General features: G+C 39.1%; 1 protein-coding gene across 3 annotated transcripts in view; it reads right to left on the bottom strand.

Annotated features, from left to right (window-relative positions):
• Positions 1-14315, bottom strand: part of mitfb (melanocyte inducing transcription factor b) — a 34963-nt gene extending 20648 nt beyond the window's left edge. Inside the window, exon 1 of one of the 3 annotated variants that reach the window (XM_077512552.1) lies at positions 14113-14315. In XM_077512552.1, the coding sequence (XP_077368678.1) occupies positions 14113-14216 (104 nt within the window). In that variant the 5' untranslated portion in view covers positions 14217-14315. Of the gene's footprint in view, positions 1-677; positions 972-4956; positions 5007-14112 lie in introns of those variants that run through there. The other 2 variants (XM_077512554.1, XM_077512553.1) reach the window with 2 other exon arrangements.
• Positions 14316-19374: the final 5059 nt, after the last annotated feature.

Here is a 19374-nt window from a genome sequence, read left to right as displayed (position 1 = left end):
TTTGAATCCAGCGTTTTCCAAGGCTGCAGGTCTGCTGCTATAAATAGACCTATGGATCTGGCGTTTCGCGCGAGCTGAAGTGTGTGGAAGTTTCACTGTAAATGAGGATGAAATAGTTGGTTGGACCGTTGTTTTCCCACTTCTAGTTGAATTTGATAAATCTAAATCTTTGTGATGCCTGCGTAAATGTCCCGTCATGTTTGTCGTGTTTCCCGTTGTTACGGCTGGCGGCTCGGGCCATTCAGTTTGAATGCGCCAGCGCGACACTCTGATTGGAGGACTGTGCCAGCGCGACACTCCGATTGGACGACTGTGCCAGCGCGACACTCCGATTGGACGACTGTGCCAGCGCGACGCTATTGTGTATCCGTGTATTATACCCCTATTGGTTACTGTTGTTTCTCCTCCGTTCTGTCAGTTCTGTCAAATGCGGTTATTATTTGTTCACCTTCCACTTTCACTCCCTTGTCAAACCCCTGCCTGAAATTTCAATTAAAACTACTCAGATGTTAAAGTCGACCCGTGTTTATATACTCTATATTTTCTGTTATTGTGTTACTTCCCTTCCCCTTGACGAGCCGGGCGTAACACCGTGGCCGAGTACAGTACGCGCACATAGCATATCTTGCAACTGTGGTCTTTTTATCGACAACGTGAACGTTGTCGACATAACTCACCGGGAACGCAAAATGTTTCCAAACTGGTGACGAGAGAAGCGGGAGCGGCTTGAAGCACCATTGCTGTGTCTGTCCGCGCTTGCCATCATGACTGCAGGAGAAGTCAGCTAACAAGTGCCGTTAGCTAGTAGCTGAATGGCTGCGTCTCATTTGCTTTCCTGGGAGGTGGCGGTGGCGGCGGTGGCGGCGGGCGCGGGGGGGGGGCATCGAATCGTGTGTCCTCTCTTCTATTTCGATGCTCGAAATCGTGACGTAATTTCGATCGATTTCGATAAAAAATCGAAATCGTGACACCCTTAGAAATAAGTAATCACATTTAAACTTGTGTTTAAATAGGAGTCTGCACACAAAGGCCACCATTTAAGGTGCCTCCTCTGATTAACCTCAAATAAAGTTCAGATGTTCTACTACACTTTCCCTGACATTTATTTTGTTACTTTCAAGCATGTTTTGTACTCACATCAGCTGACTAGTTGGCAATGGAACTTTTCAAAGTTTCTTTCGCCTAGACCAGTACTCTTCTCAAATAGTGGGGCGGGCCCCCCTAGGGGGGCGTGAGGTTTCGTCAAGGGGGGCGCATTTGACCTCGGGGAACATGCTTTTTTATTTGTATTTTTATTTTTTACTGTCTTAGAATAAAGTGCAATTGCACCTCCACTACATTAGGGGGCAGTGGCGCTCTCATTGGCAGAGTGTGCGCAGGGAGCATTTGCTCGGTGGGGTAGGGGTTTTGTTTGCACTGAGCATGCGTGCTTTGCACACAGCACAGAGTATGAGTATGAAGTGTAGGCACGAAGTGTAGCAGACCCTCAAGTGACACCATGAAAAAAAATATTTAACAGGGATGAGATGATAGGCGGAGAGAGATGGCGATAAAGAGACAAACGAAAGTAGCCCGAAAGGAAATATGACGAAGCGTATGGGGGGGGGGCGGGGGGTGTAGAGGGGGCGTGGGTGGGGCGCGAGATGTTTTCTTCTTCCTGGGGGGGCATGACAGAAAATAATTGGGAAGCACTGGCCGAGACTAAGACCCCAGTTTCAGCTGAAGAAGCCCTACAGCAGGGTTCCGGTCCTCGAGGTCCGGAGTCTGCAGGTTTTCAATGTTTTCAGCCCACTAGCACACCTGATTCATATGTGATTCATAGGGTTCTCATGTGCCAAAAAATCAAAATTGAGATATTCATATATTCTAATTCTACACTTAATTTCCTTTAAAGTGGTATATAATACATGGATGTACCTTAAAAATTGACAAAGTTCCTTGTGTAGGAATATTTGCGACGTATGCAGGCAGACGGTTCATTTTTGACGCATGGAAGAAGCGTCATGTCCAGCGTCGTATGAAATAGACAACATCGACATGCGATCAAAACATTACATTAGTATTGACATACATTATTACATTAGTCTACATTACATACAAGACACTGGCGCATGTCACAACTTTTAATTCCCAACTCGGTGTGACTGAGTGAAGAAGCAGAGTGACAGCCTGTCAATCACTCTGCTCCGCGGGGGCATCGCGGGTGCTCCCCCACAAGAGTTCGACATGGTTTCGTGTGTGAATGTAGTAATTTGAATTAAAAGTAGAAATCGATTTATTAGGCAAGAGATCCCAAAATTGAAGATTATCTCTGTTTGGATTACAATTGGCCGGTATGCCGACGACGACGACAACATACTCTAGTATTGATTAATTGCTTGACAGATGAACTAGACTGACTGAACTGCAGCCAAACAAAAAAAAAAACTTGAATGAGCCTTTTAGTTTTTAGCTTAGTTCTTTTTTTCTTTGTTCTGTATCCAAAACCTAGAAGCTGCTTTAAAGCTCATAATTCATAAGTCCATTGTCTGCAAGGGTGATTGCGGTTCTTTCATCACAAAATTTTAAATCCAAGTCACTGGATTTAATATTTTAATGTTCATTGTATTGTTTGAGTTGTTTTATTCCAAAAGAGTTCTATTTTTTAAGTTATACAGTCAAAATTGTTGCTAGCTGTAATTTTAATACCTTGAAATTTTTGGCCACAATTATCATACTGTCAAAATTTAAGATCCCATGCCGATCTGACACAACGAAAAGATAGACCTCCAAACACGCAAGACAGAACATTCAACAGCTTCTGCCTCCACCTCACAAAATTGGAGATTGGTGATGTGACAGAACAAAGCATCGTCACAAGCGGAATGGATTGATGAGAAAAAAAAATCCACTCGAGGAATGGCCACATGATCCTCCATAAATATGCTGCACACATGCACATATATAATCTATGCATTCAATCAAGGCCTTTATGCTGAAATTAAGAACATCTTTGCATTTGTTTCTTTCACTCCTCATTTTTAAAAACATACAAGGACTTTTATTTATTTTTATTTATTTGGTTTTTAGCAACCAGCCCGTGAACATGTCACTACTTTGAACTGATTTCAAGTGTGAACTCTGAATTATGCAGCAAAAGTGAGTTTTCAAATCATCTCTGCTGCCACCAAGTGGTCACATAAAAGGCTAAATGAAATCTAGAGTTTCAGCTCTGCAATGATGTGAAATGTCAAGTGACATATGGCAAATAATGGATTGGAAGAAATTCAAAAGGATCAATTGTGAATAATTGGAAGCGAACATTAGATTTTTTGGCAGATAGTGGATGTTTGGAGTACCTTGAAGCATTCTTAATTTCTGTGTTTGTAAAATTAAGCACAAAAAAGAGCTGAAGTGAGTTCTTATATTAGTGAGTGAATATAATTTACTGTAGCTGGGAAAAGGCACCAAAAGGCCACTTTAGTAACTTTAATATGCTGCAAAAGATTGTTTTCTCAAATTTGTTCCAATTGGGTATACGAATATTTTCTAATTCAACTCATTGAAAGTCTTATTTTTGTATAATTTCCATTCAACAAAGGAAAAAAAAAAGACTGCATGTGTTGTGCATGAATGACCTGAAGCATTTCCATAAAACAAAGTTATTCATTTGGTGTCCTCTAGTCAAGTTAATGTCAAACACACAAAAGAGCTTTTGTCTTATTCCACTCGTTTTCACTTAAATGCATTTATCTGCAATTTCTCTAGCACAGTGTTTCACAACCCTGCTCCTCGGGGCACACTATCCAGCCTATTTTCCTTGTCTCCCTATTTCCAACGCAGGTGATTCCAATAATAGCTCATTAGCAATCTCTGGAAAAACCCGATAACGATCCTCACCTGGGTTGGAATCTGGAGACATTGAAAACAGGAGGATCAGGGATCAGGGTTGAGCAACACTGCTCTAGCATTTATGTGAATCCAAACCGACAAACCAAGAAGAACAATGACTGCACCTTTTTTTTTTTTTTTACCCCTACCAATTCAACGAAAAGAGTTTTTACCTCATCATCACTAGGGATGTAACAATATCCAAATATCACGATACGATATTATCACGATATGAATGTCACTATACAATAATTATCACGATATTGTGTGGGCGTTGGCGATATTTAAAAAAGATCACAATATTGTAAAAAAAGAGAGATCATACTAAAAAAAAAAAAAGCACAATATTGTGCATTTGTACATAACAGCAATGCATATAAACCACCTACAATCTCTAATAACAATATTGAGGCATATTCTTGGTAATGCAAGCACCCATTGATCGCTTCACAAGCATATTAGGTTCCCCTCATCTGACAATTAGCATAGATATGAAACATAGAAGGCCAAAACATCCTTAATGAAAATTAAATTGCCCTAATAAACTAGCAACTAGAGGGCGCTAGAACTACACAAATGGAAATCAACCTGACTTTTTTTTTTTTTTAACAGATTTGTTCCTCTTAAATATTGTGAACATAACGACGCCGATATTGTGGCAGTTTTAATATCACAATATTGCCCTTATCGTGACATCCCTTATCATCACACTACATGCTAGGAAGAAGAGCATTTAGGAGAGTCTGTCAATTGGACAAGTCGGACTGCAACCAGAGGCTGCAAGGGTGCCCCTGACTTTGGACACTTAAAAAGTCCAACTTAAGCTGTTACAACAGCCTCATCCAAAAAGCAACATCCAAGCATTGGTAAGACATCTTATTGATCTACTTGTGCTTAAAAGCAGGTGGATGGACACTAGTTGTGATCATTCAACACCTCATGCTGAGTTGGGCCAGTAGGTGGGGGATAGGGGTTAAATCTGTCTCAACACAAACCGCACAACTGACGTATATTCCAACATGACTTCAAAATCCCTCGCTTTAACACGTGCCTGTAATATCCGAGCCCCTGTGCTGCCATACTCACACACGGTCAAATGGGCACGGTCTGTACACTTGCACTCCGACGGCTTCCATGTTTGTTTGTTTACTCCTGAAGGTGTACCGCCCGCCCTTGGAGCCTAGTCAAAGTCATGCCGCTTGGTGCAGCGCTGAAAGTGTGTCAGAGGGGGGAGGCTGCCCGCGCTCTCCAATCGCCACGCAGAGTCCTCGGCGGAGGACCAGCCCCCGTCTGAGCACACCCGAGTTTAGGGGAAGAGCGCACACCCGACACTGCCCACCGAGGCGCAGATTCCAAACACACACAGATACGGTTTCACTTGCTGATATAAGTCTCTGCTAGTGAGTGGTTGTTGTGTAAGATTTAGTCAGGTGTAATCCTTGAAATCCATCTCAAGAAAATATTTATTTAAGGTTTATACAATATTACACAGTCTTTTGCGCCAACTGTTCCACCAATTGGGTTGAAGATAAGGTGACCAGATGTCCCATTTTGACCAGAAAAGTCCTGGTTTTGAGCTTTGGGTCCCACATCCCAACGTGTTTTTTCCCTTTATTACACAGGTCCCATCCCGGGTCCCGTGTTTTTATTGTTGTTGTTGTTGTTTTTTGCTATGTATAAGTAAATCACACAGTTGTCAGCGATTCATACAATAAACCCATTAAAAAGGAATTTAACTGTTAAATTCCTTCCTATTTACTTCCAAATTCACATTTGTGTTCTCATTCGCATCCAGACCTCAATCGGTAGCAGGCCGCGACCGGAACTACAACTATGTCCTGACTTTCCTACCACCTAGTCTCCACTAGCCAGTCAGACAACGCAAGCTGAGCTTGTCACTCATTGCAAGTAATAGGCTTCGATACTGCCGCAGGGGGGCGTGTCACGTGAAGTCCGGATCGCTATAGCTATCGGGACAAACCGAATGTTTGTTTCTTTCTTGGGGGTATAGAGGGGTGGAGTGGTGGAAGGAGACGTCATGCTCATCCCCGCGGACCTGCGGGTGTACCACATAATTAGGATAGGAACTGGGGAAAAATAACAAGAAGCCAGTTTCGAGCACAGCCCAAACTTCAGCTCAGACTCCAAGAAAACTGAAAAAAAAATTTTTTTCTATTTTTTTCTCTTTTTTCTCTTAATTTCTTTCTTTTTTCTCAGTTTATTCTAGCGTACGTACTCACACGCGCCCCATGCACGAGCTTGACACAGAGGTTGTAGTTACGCTGTAGACCAGAGGATGGCAGTCATGAGTAAAAAATGACAAACGCCACAAAGCTCCTTTAAATACAGATTTATCGCTATAGGTCATTCTCATGCATAAGCCTCCTCATGTGGTGACTAGGAATGTAACCATAAGGGCAATATCGTGATATTGTGATATTAAAACTGCCACAATATCGTCGTCGTCATGTTCACAATATTTAAAAGGAACACATTTGTTAAAAAAAAAAAGTCATGTTGATTTCCATTTGTGCAGTTCTAGCACCCTCTAGTGGCTAGTTTATTAGTGCAATTTAATTTTCATTAGGGATGTTTTGGCCTTCTATGTTTAAAATCTATGCTAATTGTCAGATGAAGGGGAACCTAATTTGCTTGTGAAGCGATCAATGTGTGCTTGCATTAGCAAGTAGAGATTGTAGGTGGTTTATATGCATTGCTGTTATGTACAAAAGAACAATATTGTGCTTTTTTTTAGTATGAGCTCTCTTTATTTTTACAATATTGTGATCTTTTTTAAATTTCGCCCCAGCACTGTGACTTGCTAAGAAGAATTTAAACATGAGAATGTTGTAAACATTTATTTATTTAAATTTAACATGGGACAACGTTGGCGCGCAGGGGGTCTGTTTTTATTTGCCCAAATACTGCTTTATAAAAAAATGACATTTAGAAACATATGAAAACAGTCAATACAATTGTTTATATTCTGCTTCATACAGATATAAAAAAACGTTATGCAACTCAGATTCAAACGCCGACATTGAAAGTCTGCTATCATGTCAATTAATTTTGTTTTAAAGGAATTAAATGTCAAACATAAACATGGCAACACAGCGTGCTCCCGTCGGTCTTCCAGTTTATTTTAGCAGCCCGGTGAGTTGATCTATATTGTCGCTAATCTGGCTGTTGTGTAACAAATAGTGAGTATCACTGATCTGTTGGATTATCATGGGATTTTTATCTATTCTTCCAGCAGAGGGTGCTATTCATCATATGTTTGCTCATATATCAAATGTTGCTTGGCTCACATAAATCATCCGACAACGGCAACATAGAGGTACAATAACGAGAAAGAACACACCCTAGGGGAAAATATGAGATCTTCATTCTACTATAGCCAGACCTTCACAAGAGAATAGACCCTGAAACCTCTCCTCCAGGATGCAGGTCAATGAGACCGTCCATGACATCAGGACTTTGAGTCAGCATACCAGGTCACAAACATCCCCAGTGTGTTGCTGCAGGAACTTTCGTCATGCAGTTTCCAACAGACTGCACAAGATGATGGGAAGCATTTAGTGTGAAATACAGTATGAACAATCCATTTTGAAGGCTTTGCTCGCCCTAGCAGTGCAGTGCAAAAAGAAAAGAAAAAAAAACGGTATGCAACCTTGTTGTTGGGAAAAGATAAGACTTTACAAACAGCTGTAGGGAGAAGCCGTGTGTTTACCAAAGGACTGGACAGGATTGTTATCAACTCAATAAATAGTTACAAAGTGAAGTAATGTCAACGTGTGCAAATATGGATGGTAATATTTAGGGATGCACGATATTTATCGAACCGATAAAACATCGACCGATATGGGAAAATATGACGTCATTTTGATTGGCCCGATAGGTATATTTTAGCTGATAAAAATGTCCGATAGATTTATAAAAGTCTGTACACTGTTTGCAACAGGAAGGCCAGAGCTCGGATTTCATCTTGCGTCCTGAGTAATGGGAGGCGAACGTGCTAACCGGTCACCCGCCGTGGATAAAATATTGAAACATTTTAAAGCGATGACAAGGTTCATTTGGCTCTTTCCAACCTTCAAATTGCCACTTCCTAATCCTGTAATTTTGCTCCCACAGAGCACTTTGTAGTTTCCATCAGCAGTGGCACAACATTCTGATTTCTTTCTACGCTTTTACTCAAGAAGTAGCATCCAAGCCAAGGATAGCCACGTTTCAAGCCACATGTGTCATTTCGTCACGACTGATAGAAGGAGGATGTAACGCATCAACAAAGAAAATGTTATCCACATTCACCCTTGTCCCTTTTTACAGGAACAAGGGTGGTGAGCAGTGTTGTTTATTGTTACAGTCACTGAGCATTTTCCAAGTGCTTTCAAAGGAAGATCATTCAATTAGCCTTCATTTAGATAACATTAAATTACTATATTACAAACTGTACTGGAGGTGGATTTTCTGATTGGACATTTCAACGAAAAAAGGTCCATTGCTAAACCTCAACAGTGCCGATTTGAGGTTACTGAAGTTTGTCCCAAAGGCATATTAAGTGTTTAAGATTAGATTAAGCCTGAAGATGAAGAGAGTGCCGCATCTGTATGGTGCCGGTGCTCAAAACACATAATCCTCAAGATCTCAACAGCCACAGGCCAGTGTCGCAAATAATACATCTGATGAGGACACTGCCGGGAGCTGGTTATGAACCACATTCACCCCCGGTGAGACCATCAACACACTCGCCGCTGTTTGCCTACTAGCCTGGTATTGGAGAGGAGTAGATGGAGGTCATCTTCCTCCTACATAAAGCTCTTTTTTTTCACGTTTTTTTTTTTCAGTATCACGTTCTTTGATATTTTTTCCAATGATTTCAACAGTAAGTGAGCCCCATAAGGGAGAGTCTATGCATGCACCATTCGTCTCCTCATGATGATGACAGACAGTACAGTAGCTAACTCTGAACGTTTTGGACTGGTAACCGAGGACCCACCTCCTCCTCAACACAAAGGAGACGAAGAAGCTGGAGATGTGTTTCCGTAGGTAGGGGGGCAGTAGCATCTCAGCTGCTGACAGTGGAAAACCAGACAGGCTGATAAGGAAGGCAGACCAGATGTCCAGGGGTGTGCAGGAGTTGAGGGAGAGATAGTAGCAAAGTTAGCATCTCTGATGGATCACTCTCATACAATGCAGGGAACCATCAAGCCGTTTGTTTTAGCAAGCATAGGGCGATAACGCGGTGCGCTTTTATGTAAAGCGCAAAGTTATAGTAAACCCCGTCGACCGCTGTCCACCAAGCCATATATGGCTCAGCTTGCGAAACTCACCTGAGTAAATTCAAAAAACAGATGAGACTGTTGGGTTGTTGGTCAAAATGGCGCCCCCCCTTGGGATAGAGAACAATGGCTGGATTTTGCTGCTTAATTCCTATTCCACAAACGCAACATTAATCAGAATGTCGTGTTTAGACTAGTGGGGCTGTACAGACATATTTTTGTAAAGACATTTTTTTGTTTTTTTAACTTGATTTCCCCTTTAAAGGAAGGCACCTTTAATTTTACATGTATGGCTTGATTGGCAGTAAATAGTTAGTTTAGCTATGAAACATGCATAAGAGCTGAAGAATACACCCCAATATTGATTTATTTAACTTTTTTCAACATAGAAGTACTTCCGTGTTGGAACGCCCTCAAGTGGTGACGTAACAAGTGTGTATACTCGCTTGGCGAACAGTAGTTCACGCAGACAGAACGACGAGGAAGACACAAACGTCACTTATGCCTTACTGTATTGCAAAATTTTGCAAGGTGTCGTCAAGGAAAAACCCGCGAGGAGCACACGTATGTTATCCCCCCCCCCCAAAAAAAGACTATTTGCGTAGAAAATGGCTTGCTAAGTGCTGTCGACCTCCCGGCAAGGACAAGCAGGCGCGGACGTTATGTTTTATTAGCTCGTAAGTTGTTTATACTTCACAAATTGACCATGTTCATAATCTTATTTTAACAAAAAATTTATTGAATGTGTATTAGTGTCATTATCATCGGCATGTGCGACGTACTACATTTGTGTTCTGTCCCGCTGTTCTTCCTGTGGTGCATTCCAGTTTCATTTGCATTTCTATTAATTTCGTTCGGATCCCAACCATTGATAACCAGCCTAGGTAACGGCGTCTCGCATTTCCTTACTTCATTTTGTCTATAAATAAACACGGTTAATACACAACCTTCTTGCAAGCTTTCGTTTACATCATCGGGACGCTACGCAAAAAAAGAAAAAAAAAAACAGCTAGGGGAGGTTGGGCGCTGTAACGACGATACATATAATTTTACTATTTTTTTCTTTTTCCTGAAATAGTTTGTCAGTTCCACACGTTTTGCATTGCTTGTGCTGTGTGTCACTTTACCTGTTGGATATTGGCTCCTCCAAGACTTTTCTTCTTCACATCTTTCATCGCAACCAAAGCTATCCTGAGAATGTCTATTTAGTATTGCCATGTTGAATGTCTGATGTTCCAGGATGCAGTTGAGATTGTCCGCAAGGAACCGATCCTCGATTTCTTTTATTTCCAGACAGCACACATTCATTAGCGGATTGTCCATTCCTGCAGCTCCCGCACGAGCACCACTCACACCGCCTGATTCACTTGTTCATTAAAGTTTATTTTGTGCCTGAAAAGACCATCTGGCGCCACAACTTTCACATCCAAGGCAGACTTTCCTTCGGTAGGGTTATTTTGTCGTGTTGGCTCGAAGCGATAAGGTTTAATCCTTCCGGGTTTGACGCTAGATGCACGGCTGCGTTGCATAGTGCTTCCATAGTGTAGCGTTTACACACTAGTGACGTAAACATCCGGGTTATTTAGTCACGTGTAACAAACATGCCGGCGTTCGATTCATTTTAACATCGGTTTAAAAGTTATTAAATGTACATAAAAAAATAATCACGTCACCAAATTAATTATTGAAAAAGTAGCAACTTTTTGCTGCTAAAAATGGATCAATAAGTAAAGTGTTCCTTTAAGGTAAGCCTGTGCATAGAGAATGAACTATTTTCTGTAATAATTCCACTTGTGCTGGAGAGAGTAAAATGGATGTCATGATAATCATCACCTAGCTCACTGATTTTTTAGAAATAACACATCAATGCTAAATTTAAACATGCTATTTGCACTGCATAAAAGACAAGTTTGACTGTCTCTCACATCTATATTAAGCACAAAGGCTGGAGCAAGAGCACGTTATCAAAGAGAGAGAGACCGAGAGATGATGTGAGAAGGTCTTTCTGAAGAAAATGCGAAAACAGAAGGTGTACCCATCACAACACATCTGGGAGGTCGGTAAGCAAACTTATTGAAACAACTCTACCAACAGTCATCAGACTGTTCACATGCTGGGTCAGTGTCATGTGATCCGAGGAGGAAGTGGGCTCACATGAGCCAAATAAAATGACATTAGATGAAATTTTCTGCCCTGGACTCTGAGCAGTCTTCTTGTGCTTTATTTCTATTTTGTGCCGCCATGACTACCAACGGCAAAATGCCACACTACTTAAAAATGAAAGCGATGACATTTCACCAATGAAGAATTTGCTCTAAAAATGCTGAAGCGGGTAAAAGGTTAGGACAGCCCAGATGAGCAGTGTTTTCATGGAAAGTGGAATTGTTTGTTACACGGAAACACAGCAGAAGCGTAAAAACAATAGCAATTCGCGAACGCAAAAGGAGCATGAATCCAAAAAAACGTGAAATAAAATCTGTGTGCAGACACAGTGGGGTTCCTGTCCTCACTATGTCGGACCGTGACAATGTGGTCATGGATAGGGTAAGCAGACAACATTCTGCTGCAAGACGTCACTGCTCATCCACGATATCATCGTCAACATTACATGATGGCCATGCTGGTTAGTTTCACAAGCACACAGTTACAACACAGCTACAGTTACGGAAGTCATGTTGTGCTGACGTAAAAAAAACAACAACAAAAATAGTCGCTATTTAGAAACACTCCAAATAAATATTGAGATATTACTTACTATATTTCTACTCACAACAAATATTTTAGATTTAATATTCATGAACCACAGGTCATTAGAAATGCTTGAGATACAGTGATTTTTTTTATTTATTTTTTTTTAAATTACAGTTCTGAGGTTTAAGAACAAAGTGGGCTGGATAAAATGCTCTCCCGAGTGTTCCCAACCACCACCTTAAACGGTTCAAACAGTATTATAGAAAGTTGACTTTTTTAATTGCTTGTTGTAAAGAAATAGTTGGGCCACTGAGAATGTATTTATGAGCAGGCCGTCTTGAAATTTGTAAACTGTGCACATCCAGCCATCCATTTTCAATATATTATATCCTGTTTTGGACCACAGGGATCTGAAGACAATCCTAGCTGACTTTGTGTGAAAGGCTGACAACATCCTGGACACGTTTGTCCTCACAATTTAGCTAATTTACATAATAACTGCTCCACACCGAGTTTCGCCATCCTCCTCCCAGCAAACAACCACCCTTGTCGACCATGGGTGGACTACACAATCTTGAAAAAAAAATCATCATGTCACTGCTGCACTGAGTTTTTTTTTTTTTTCTGGGGGTGGGGTGGGGTAGCATTAGCTTCTGATAAGTGGCACATACTTACTCGGTATGCTATACTCGGTCTGGGTTATTTTGGTTAGGCGACGTGCACGCTGAACAGTCGCTCATTTCCCCGAGACAGGACTCCCCCCTCAAAACAGGCTTAGTTTCAGAAGGTTTAGTTTAAGGGGTTGAAGAGTGCTGCAATTCTTGTTCCTTGGGCTAGTTTGACAAAAACACGTCACAGGAATGTTATTAAGGTACCTGTAAACTGTTTTGCTTTGTGGAAAAAATATCTCCTCTATCGGCATCGTTTTGAGGACTATACAAATAAAGCTTGCTTACTGACTTACTTACTTACTTACTCACACATTAAAACAATATACTGAATACTGAATGAGCCCTTGCATATTTGCAGTTCTGCATGCAACATATATAACTGATTCGTTATATTTCCTCGAAAACTCTAATGTTTGCTGTTTTTAATTTAGGCCAAAGCCATATAAAATTTGCTTTGGTGCCATCCCGTGGCCAAGAAACTCTGTTATTAACAAAGTACGGTGATGCACTTCATTTAGAACAGAAAAATGTACATTGAGGACATTTTGTGGCATTTTGAGGAAATAAACCTTTTTGGGTAGACATCAATTACTGAAGGATTTTCGTTATTTGTGCCAAGTGCTTGGTTGGTAATGGTCAAATCACACCATATACTCCAACACTTTATGGTTAGAGATCATCAGTGTGCAAAAATTTTTCTTGCCACTCATCAACATGAAGAATGTTTTTCATGTCTTGAGTCGTAATCGTAGCTTTTGAAATTAGATACATTTGTGAGACATAATTAGCCTATTTATAAATAGAAAAATTGTCAAAGAAATGCGGTTTGCGTAAATAAAAGAAAATAAATCTTACTTACTAATTAGAAAATGATCAACTAGAAGAAATTCGACCAGAAAATCCACGTTAGAAGTGATCTAGGGAACAAAACTGCAGGACACAGTTTTGTTTTTGTCATAATTACAAAACGATTTGAAACTATATGAAGACATCATACTGTTTAGGTTACAAGGCTACTTTACTTCATTGTTTTATATAGTAACCCTGGACTGCATGCTGTCAATGCAATACATTTGGCGCCATTCTGAGCATATTTATTCTATTATATTATATTATATTATATTATATTATATTATATTATATTATATTATATTATATTATTACAATTATTGTCTTGTGTTCGATTATAATTTGTCTTACGTTGTCTTACGTTATTTTTTATGTATTTTATTTATTTTCTTCTTTTATAACATGTGCTGTGTGTTTGTCATATGGACCTGAGTCTGACCAATAAATTGTAATCATTATTGTTATTAAATAATTTGTTATAATTTGTCTTGGCTGATGAGCATCTCTAAGCACCCTGACCTGTCTGCCCTCCCCGAGCTAATATTTGAAGTGGATGTTAACAAGACAACACCCAAATGTTGCATAACAGTGTGCGGCCAGGGGGGCTGAAAAAAAAACATCAACAATGAGCGGCGCTCTAGGTCAGCGAGAAGCCCATAACTCGCCCAGAACAGCACTTTACGAGAGGTCTGCGGCCTCATTATCACCTAAATACCAAAACCACCTCAGCGTGCCAAATAACTACTGACCTGCTCTTCAAGGGCTGACTCTTCAACTCGTAATACGTTTTGGGCTCCTCTTGTAAGTCCTCCCCATCATCGAAGTCGGGAACTATCCCCGATTCTGACTGCATTCTCGAAGACGTCAACTTTTAGCGGCGAAGAACTCGTAAAAACAGCTTTGTGTGGCGCTGTATGTCGATCCTGTGAAGCACTGACACCGCGAACTGCATCTGTCCGGCACCCGGAGCTATGTAGTCCTCAACGTGTCGCCGCCAACCGACTGCCGGCACTATCGGGGGCCAGTCAACTACAACGACCATCATGCACCGCGGCAGTCAATGTCAGCGTGTACCTGATTGGCTGCACTCCGTTGTCTGACATTTTTGCAGTACAATTTAACTGCACATGTCAATTCTAAATAAAATGAGCTGTGCTGGCAAAAATAATCCATCAAATGTCCCTGTTCAATTCCAATAACCAGCGGTGTAAAGTAGCGAAGTATAAATATAAATACTTTGTGACTGTCTGATATATATATATATATATATATATATATATATATATATATATATATATATATATATATATATATATATATATATATATATATATATATATATATATATATATATATATATATATATATATATATATATATATATATATATATAAAACACTGCAATGCTTCTGGTGTTCAAATTCTCAGTGTAATATGGGGGTGGGGGGATACATAATGCTGTTGTTGTTGTTGTTGTTGTTTGTTATCATTAGCTAATTTAGCATTTTTGTTATCACAACATTAGATATGGAAACACATTGTTTTGACAGCATTGTCATAAGTTCAGCCAACGCAATAGCTCTTGCAAGAGCTATTAGGGACATGTAATATGATTTTTTTGTATTATTCTTATTATTATTATTCTTATTATTATTATTATTATTATTATTACTACTACTACTACTACTACTACTACTACTACTACTACTACTACTATAGCACTATTAGAGAAGAGATGGAAAATATTTTGTGTGCCGAGATGAACTTTTCAATTTATCATCACGAGTACCAGCTAGTATAAAATCTACGATGTTTTTTTTTTTTTAATATCTATTTTATTTTTTATGCTATTGTTCTTATAATTCTGTTGGTGCTATTTTATACTTTTAGTCTTTATTTATTTATTTATTTTTTAACACAATTATCTGTACTTAGACTGTAAGTATAGCCACCATCTGGTAACATAGAAACGAAAGCAATTTTACGTCGATAGCATGTTCCTCAAATTTGAGTTGTGCCGAGGACAGCCGCCGAACACTTGGTGGCGGTATAAAGCAGTTAAAGCCATGTTGAAAACCTAGATGGAAAATCAACATTTGCATTTACTCATCCTGAAGAACTGGTTTAAGTTCTTACCCATGCAAATATCATACAAATGAATCCCTAGAAAAAAATGCACTCTCCATAAACGACGTATCTTATGTCATAATGGTTATATTGCAGGACATGTAAGATTCTTATCCAGCAACTGTTGACAGGCAGACACAGACAAGACACATTCTGCTTGTTGATGAATAGAGGCGCTCATTACCCAAAGCCTCCAATTGAGGGAGGCCCCCAGACTTTTGGACTACAAAGCCCTTTGTAATGTGCTCAATTGGGAAAACGATACATACATGATAAATAATTCATATTTTACTGTCTGCCTTAGAGAAAAAAAAATCTATTAAAAAACAGTTTTGAAATCACCTGCTTGCTTGTGACAGCCATGCTGAACATGTTGCTCCTATATGCTTGCACGTACAATATCCCATAATAATTTGCAGTCTCACCTTCACATCCAGCTTTTCTGTGATGACATCGAGACACTGTTTGCACAGTATTAATTGGCAGTGACGAATGAGCAAATATGGCTGGCGAACGAGTTGAAATCTAAACAAACAACACAAGTTAGACGGCTACTCGGATGTGAAGAGGGAGACTGGTGTCACGAAGCTCCAAACTGAAGACTGCTCAGACCTTATTACATAGTCTACTTCCTGTGTTTCACTGTCAAACCAGGATGCAATAAGGAAAAACAAGACACCATCAGGATAAGGGTCTTTATTAGCATTACCGTTGTTCAACACATTGTTTATGAAATGACAGGAGAAGAGTGTTCCTATTTTTTAGACTGTCACTACAGCAAAGATCTGGGATGTATTTATTTATTTATTTATTTATTTATTTATTTATTTGCCCTTCTTGATGCCAATGTGAAGTCAGAGTTTCTTTTTCCCAGTGCAGAGGAGGCACAGAGGGACGTAAACCGAAATCAGCACAATAAAAAGTACCAGCAGTCCAGAGTCTTCTGATTTCCCTCACTGATTCAACACTGTCAAGATGCCACACTTTTCTTGCTGAAATCCTATCTATAGAGTTGTTGCTCATACACACAAATGAAATGTTGTCCAACAAACACATTGGAACATAAGTAAAACTAAATTGCTAATAGTTAGTATATATTTATCAAAATTATTTGTATGTCACTCTTACAGTTGTCAGAATGTGGCAAAGCTTAAATTCCTAATGAGGGTAACGAGGGCAATGAGAGTCTTTTGTTTATGAGCGTGTTCTAGGAGGAGACGGACTGGACAGATGGTTCTGGGGGATTTTAATGAGATAATTATTCATGTCTGATATCACAATGCTATGAGCAAGGAGGGGGTGGGGTGCTGGGGAAGCCCCTGCAGTCAGCATAAGGCTCTTCGCATACAGTACAGTAGCATTGTTGTCTTGTGATATGGAAGTTATTAACTCAAATTATGTGTTTTGCGACTTTACTGAAACAGTGCAACCACGGAAATGACCAGTGGAGTAGTTGTAATATTTCAGGAGCGTCAGCACCTTGTTGTGAGACCACCAAATTGCAATACACCAGCAATCTTAATCAGCAGTATTTTGTTATTTGGTGGATCTTTGCCAGTTTTCCAAAGCCACATGCACATAATTAGTCATCTTGTTCCTTACAAGTGGTATATGTCTTTTGACTTTAGTCTGTGCAGCATACTTTATGAACAACCTGTTTGAGTCACTTCAATGGAATAAAGACACAGGATAGCTGTTCAAGCAATTGCCATGGCAACAACATCAATTGAGGTCAGGCAAGACGAATTGTTGGCCATGAGAACTGTGATAGTAATATACAAAACATTTTTTTAACACATTAAGCCAATAAAACTGATGGTAATGCTGATTTTAAAGGGAAAGTATAAAAAATTATTTACCATATTTTCTATGCAGGCACGGTAGCTAACTGGTTAGCACGTCCGCCTCCCAGTGCTGAGGATGCAAGATCGAGTCCAGGCTTCGGCCTTCCTGGGTGGAGTTTGCATGTTCTCCCCGTGCTTGCGTGGGTCTTTTCTGGGTGGTCCAGTCTCCTCCCACATTCCAAAGACATATAGGCAATATATCGCGATATTACATCGCGCAATTCTCGAATCGATTCAATAGGCGGCCGAATCGATTTTTAAACGTCCATTTTTGATGGAAAATATTCAACAAAATGTCTTACGTAGGGTTAATTATGGAAAAATGTTATATTAATCAATTGAATATTAAGCCTTAATATTTTATTTCAAAGCTGTTCAAATATGAAACCGATTACAAACGGTTTGTTAATTACAGTGGCTCACAGTTATAAGACTGAAGTTTTCGATAAATAAATAATGCATTTTCATACAAATCTTACAGTGCACATGTACAAGTTTACTGGTTAGTATTTTCTAAATTTGAGTAAAAAAAAAAAATCGCAACAATCGACTTACAAATTCGTATTGGGATTAATCGGTATTGAATCGAATCGTGACCTATGAATACGAATCGAATCGGCAGGTACTAAGCAATTCACACCCCTAATATATATATATATATATATATATATATATTTAAAGAGTAGTCCTCAGAACAAAAAAAAAGAAAAGAACTGATTTACACTAGAGATGCATTGAGCCATTGACATCTATGTTGTTGTGGTTTCTAATATTTTGGTTATTTTCAATGAAAGTGTCAAAACATACAGTATCGAAACATTTGTCAGTATGATGCAGTGAATTTCTATGCTACTATAGCCTTCTCCGAACCACAGCGACATTTAAGATAATATCACTAAAGGCTACTTTTAAGTGCAGACAATGTGGTCCAGCTCCTGTGGGCCTTTTTGAACTGTGCTGTGCGTGTTATATGAAGAAGTCTCCAGTAGGTGTAAAAGGCAGCAGTACTGTACAGTGTTTCCTCGTTTTCCGCTGGGGTTAGGTTCCAAAAAATACCCGCAATAAATGAAATCCGCGAAGTAGTTAGCTTTATGTTTTACAATTCTTAGAAATGTTTTAAGGCTCTAAAATCCCCTACCACACAATTTAGACACTTTTCTCATTGAGGCATTTCCATGTTCTCACATTTCTCTCTTGTTCAAACATTGATAATGTTCAAAACTTCATAAATTTTATAAAATGGGTATATTACTGCGAAAAAATATGCAAAATTGCACTTAAAAAAAATCCGCGATACAGCGAGACCGCGAAAAGTGAACCGCGTTATAGCGAGGGAAGACTGTATAGGAAAGAGCATGACGTTTGAGAGTTCTGTGTCAGGAAAAAACAAAGCAAAAACAAATAAAAAAAAAAATAAGCAGCAGTGTGCGTGAGTGTTTCAGGCAAGGCAAGGCAAGTTTATTTGTATAGCACATTTCATACACAAGGCAACTCAATGTGCTTTACACGAGAAAAGACAACACATAAGCATCAAAAAACAATAATTAACATTCAGAAAAAAAAATAAAAATAAAAATAGGTTACAAACTAACAATCTTAAAACATTATTCAACAAACTTTAAAAAATTTAACATAAAAAAGTTTAAAATAATAATGATAAAAATAAAAATAAAAATAAAAAATAAAAATAAAAATAAAAATAAAAATAAAAATAAAAATAAAAATAAAAATAAAAATAAAAATAAAAATAAAAATAAAAATAAAAATAAAAATTAAAATAAAAATAAAAATAAAAATAAAAATTAAAAAAAACACTTAATTAAAGCTGTTTAAAAGTCCCTAATCAAAGGTATAAGAAAAAAGCAAAGTTTTTAACCTGGATTTGAAAGCATTTACACTCGGGGCTGACTTCACTTCTGTTGGTAGCCTATTCCATCTGTGTGCAGCATAATAGCTAAATGCAGCTTCACCATGTTTGCTTCGAACTCTGGGTTCCACTAGTTGGCCCAAGTCTGTAGATCTCAGAGCCCTGCTGGGTTT

Source organism: Festucalex cinctus, chromosome 2, assembly GCF_051991245.1.
Source record: "Festucalex cinctus isolate MCC-2025b chromosome 2, RoL_Fcin_1.0, whole genome shotgun sequence".
Lineage (NCBI taxonomy): Eukaryota > Metazoa > Chordata > Actinopteri > Syngnathiformes > Syngnathidae > Festucalex > Festucalex cinctus.
The sequence above is the reverse complement of the archived record's forward strand: the minus strand, read 5'-3'. Positions and strand labels throughout refer to the sequence as shown.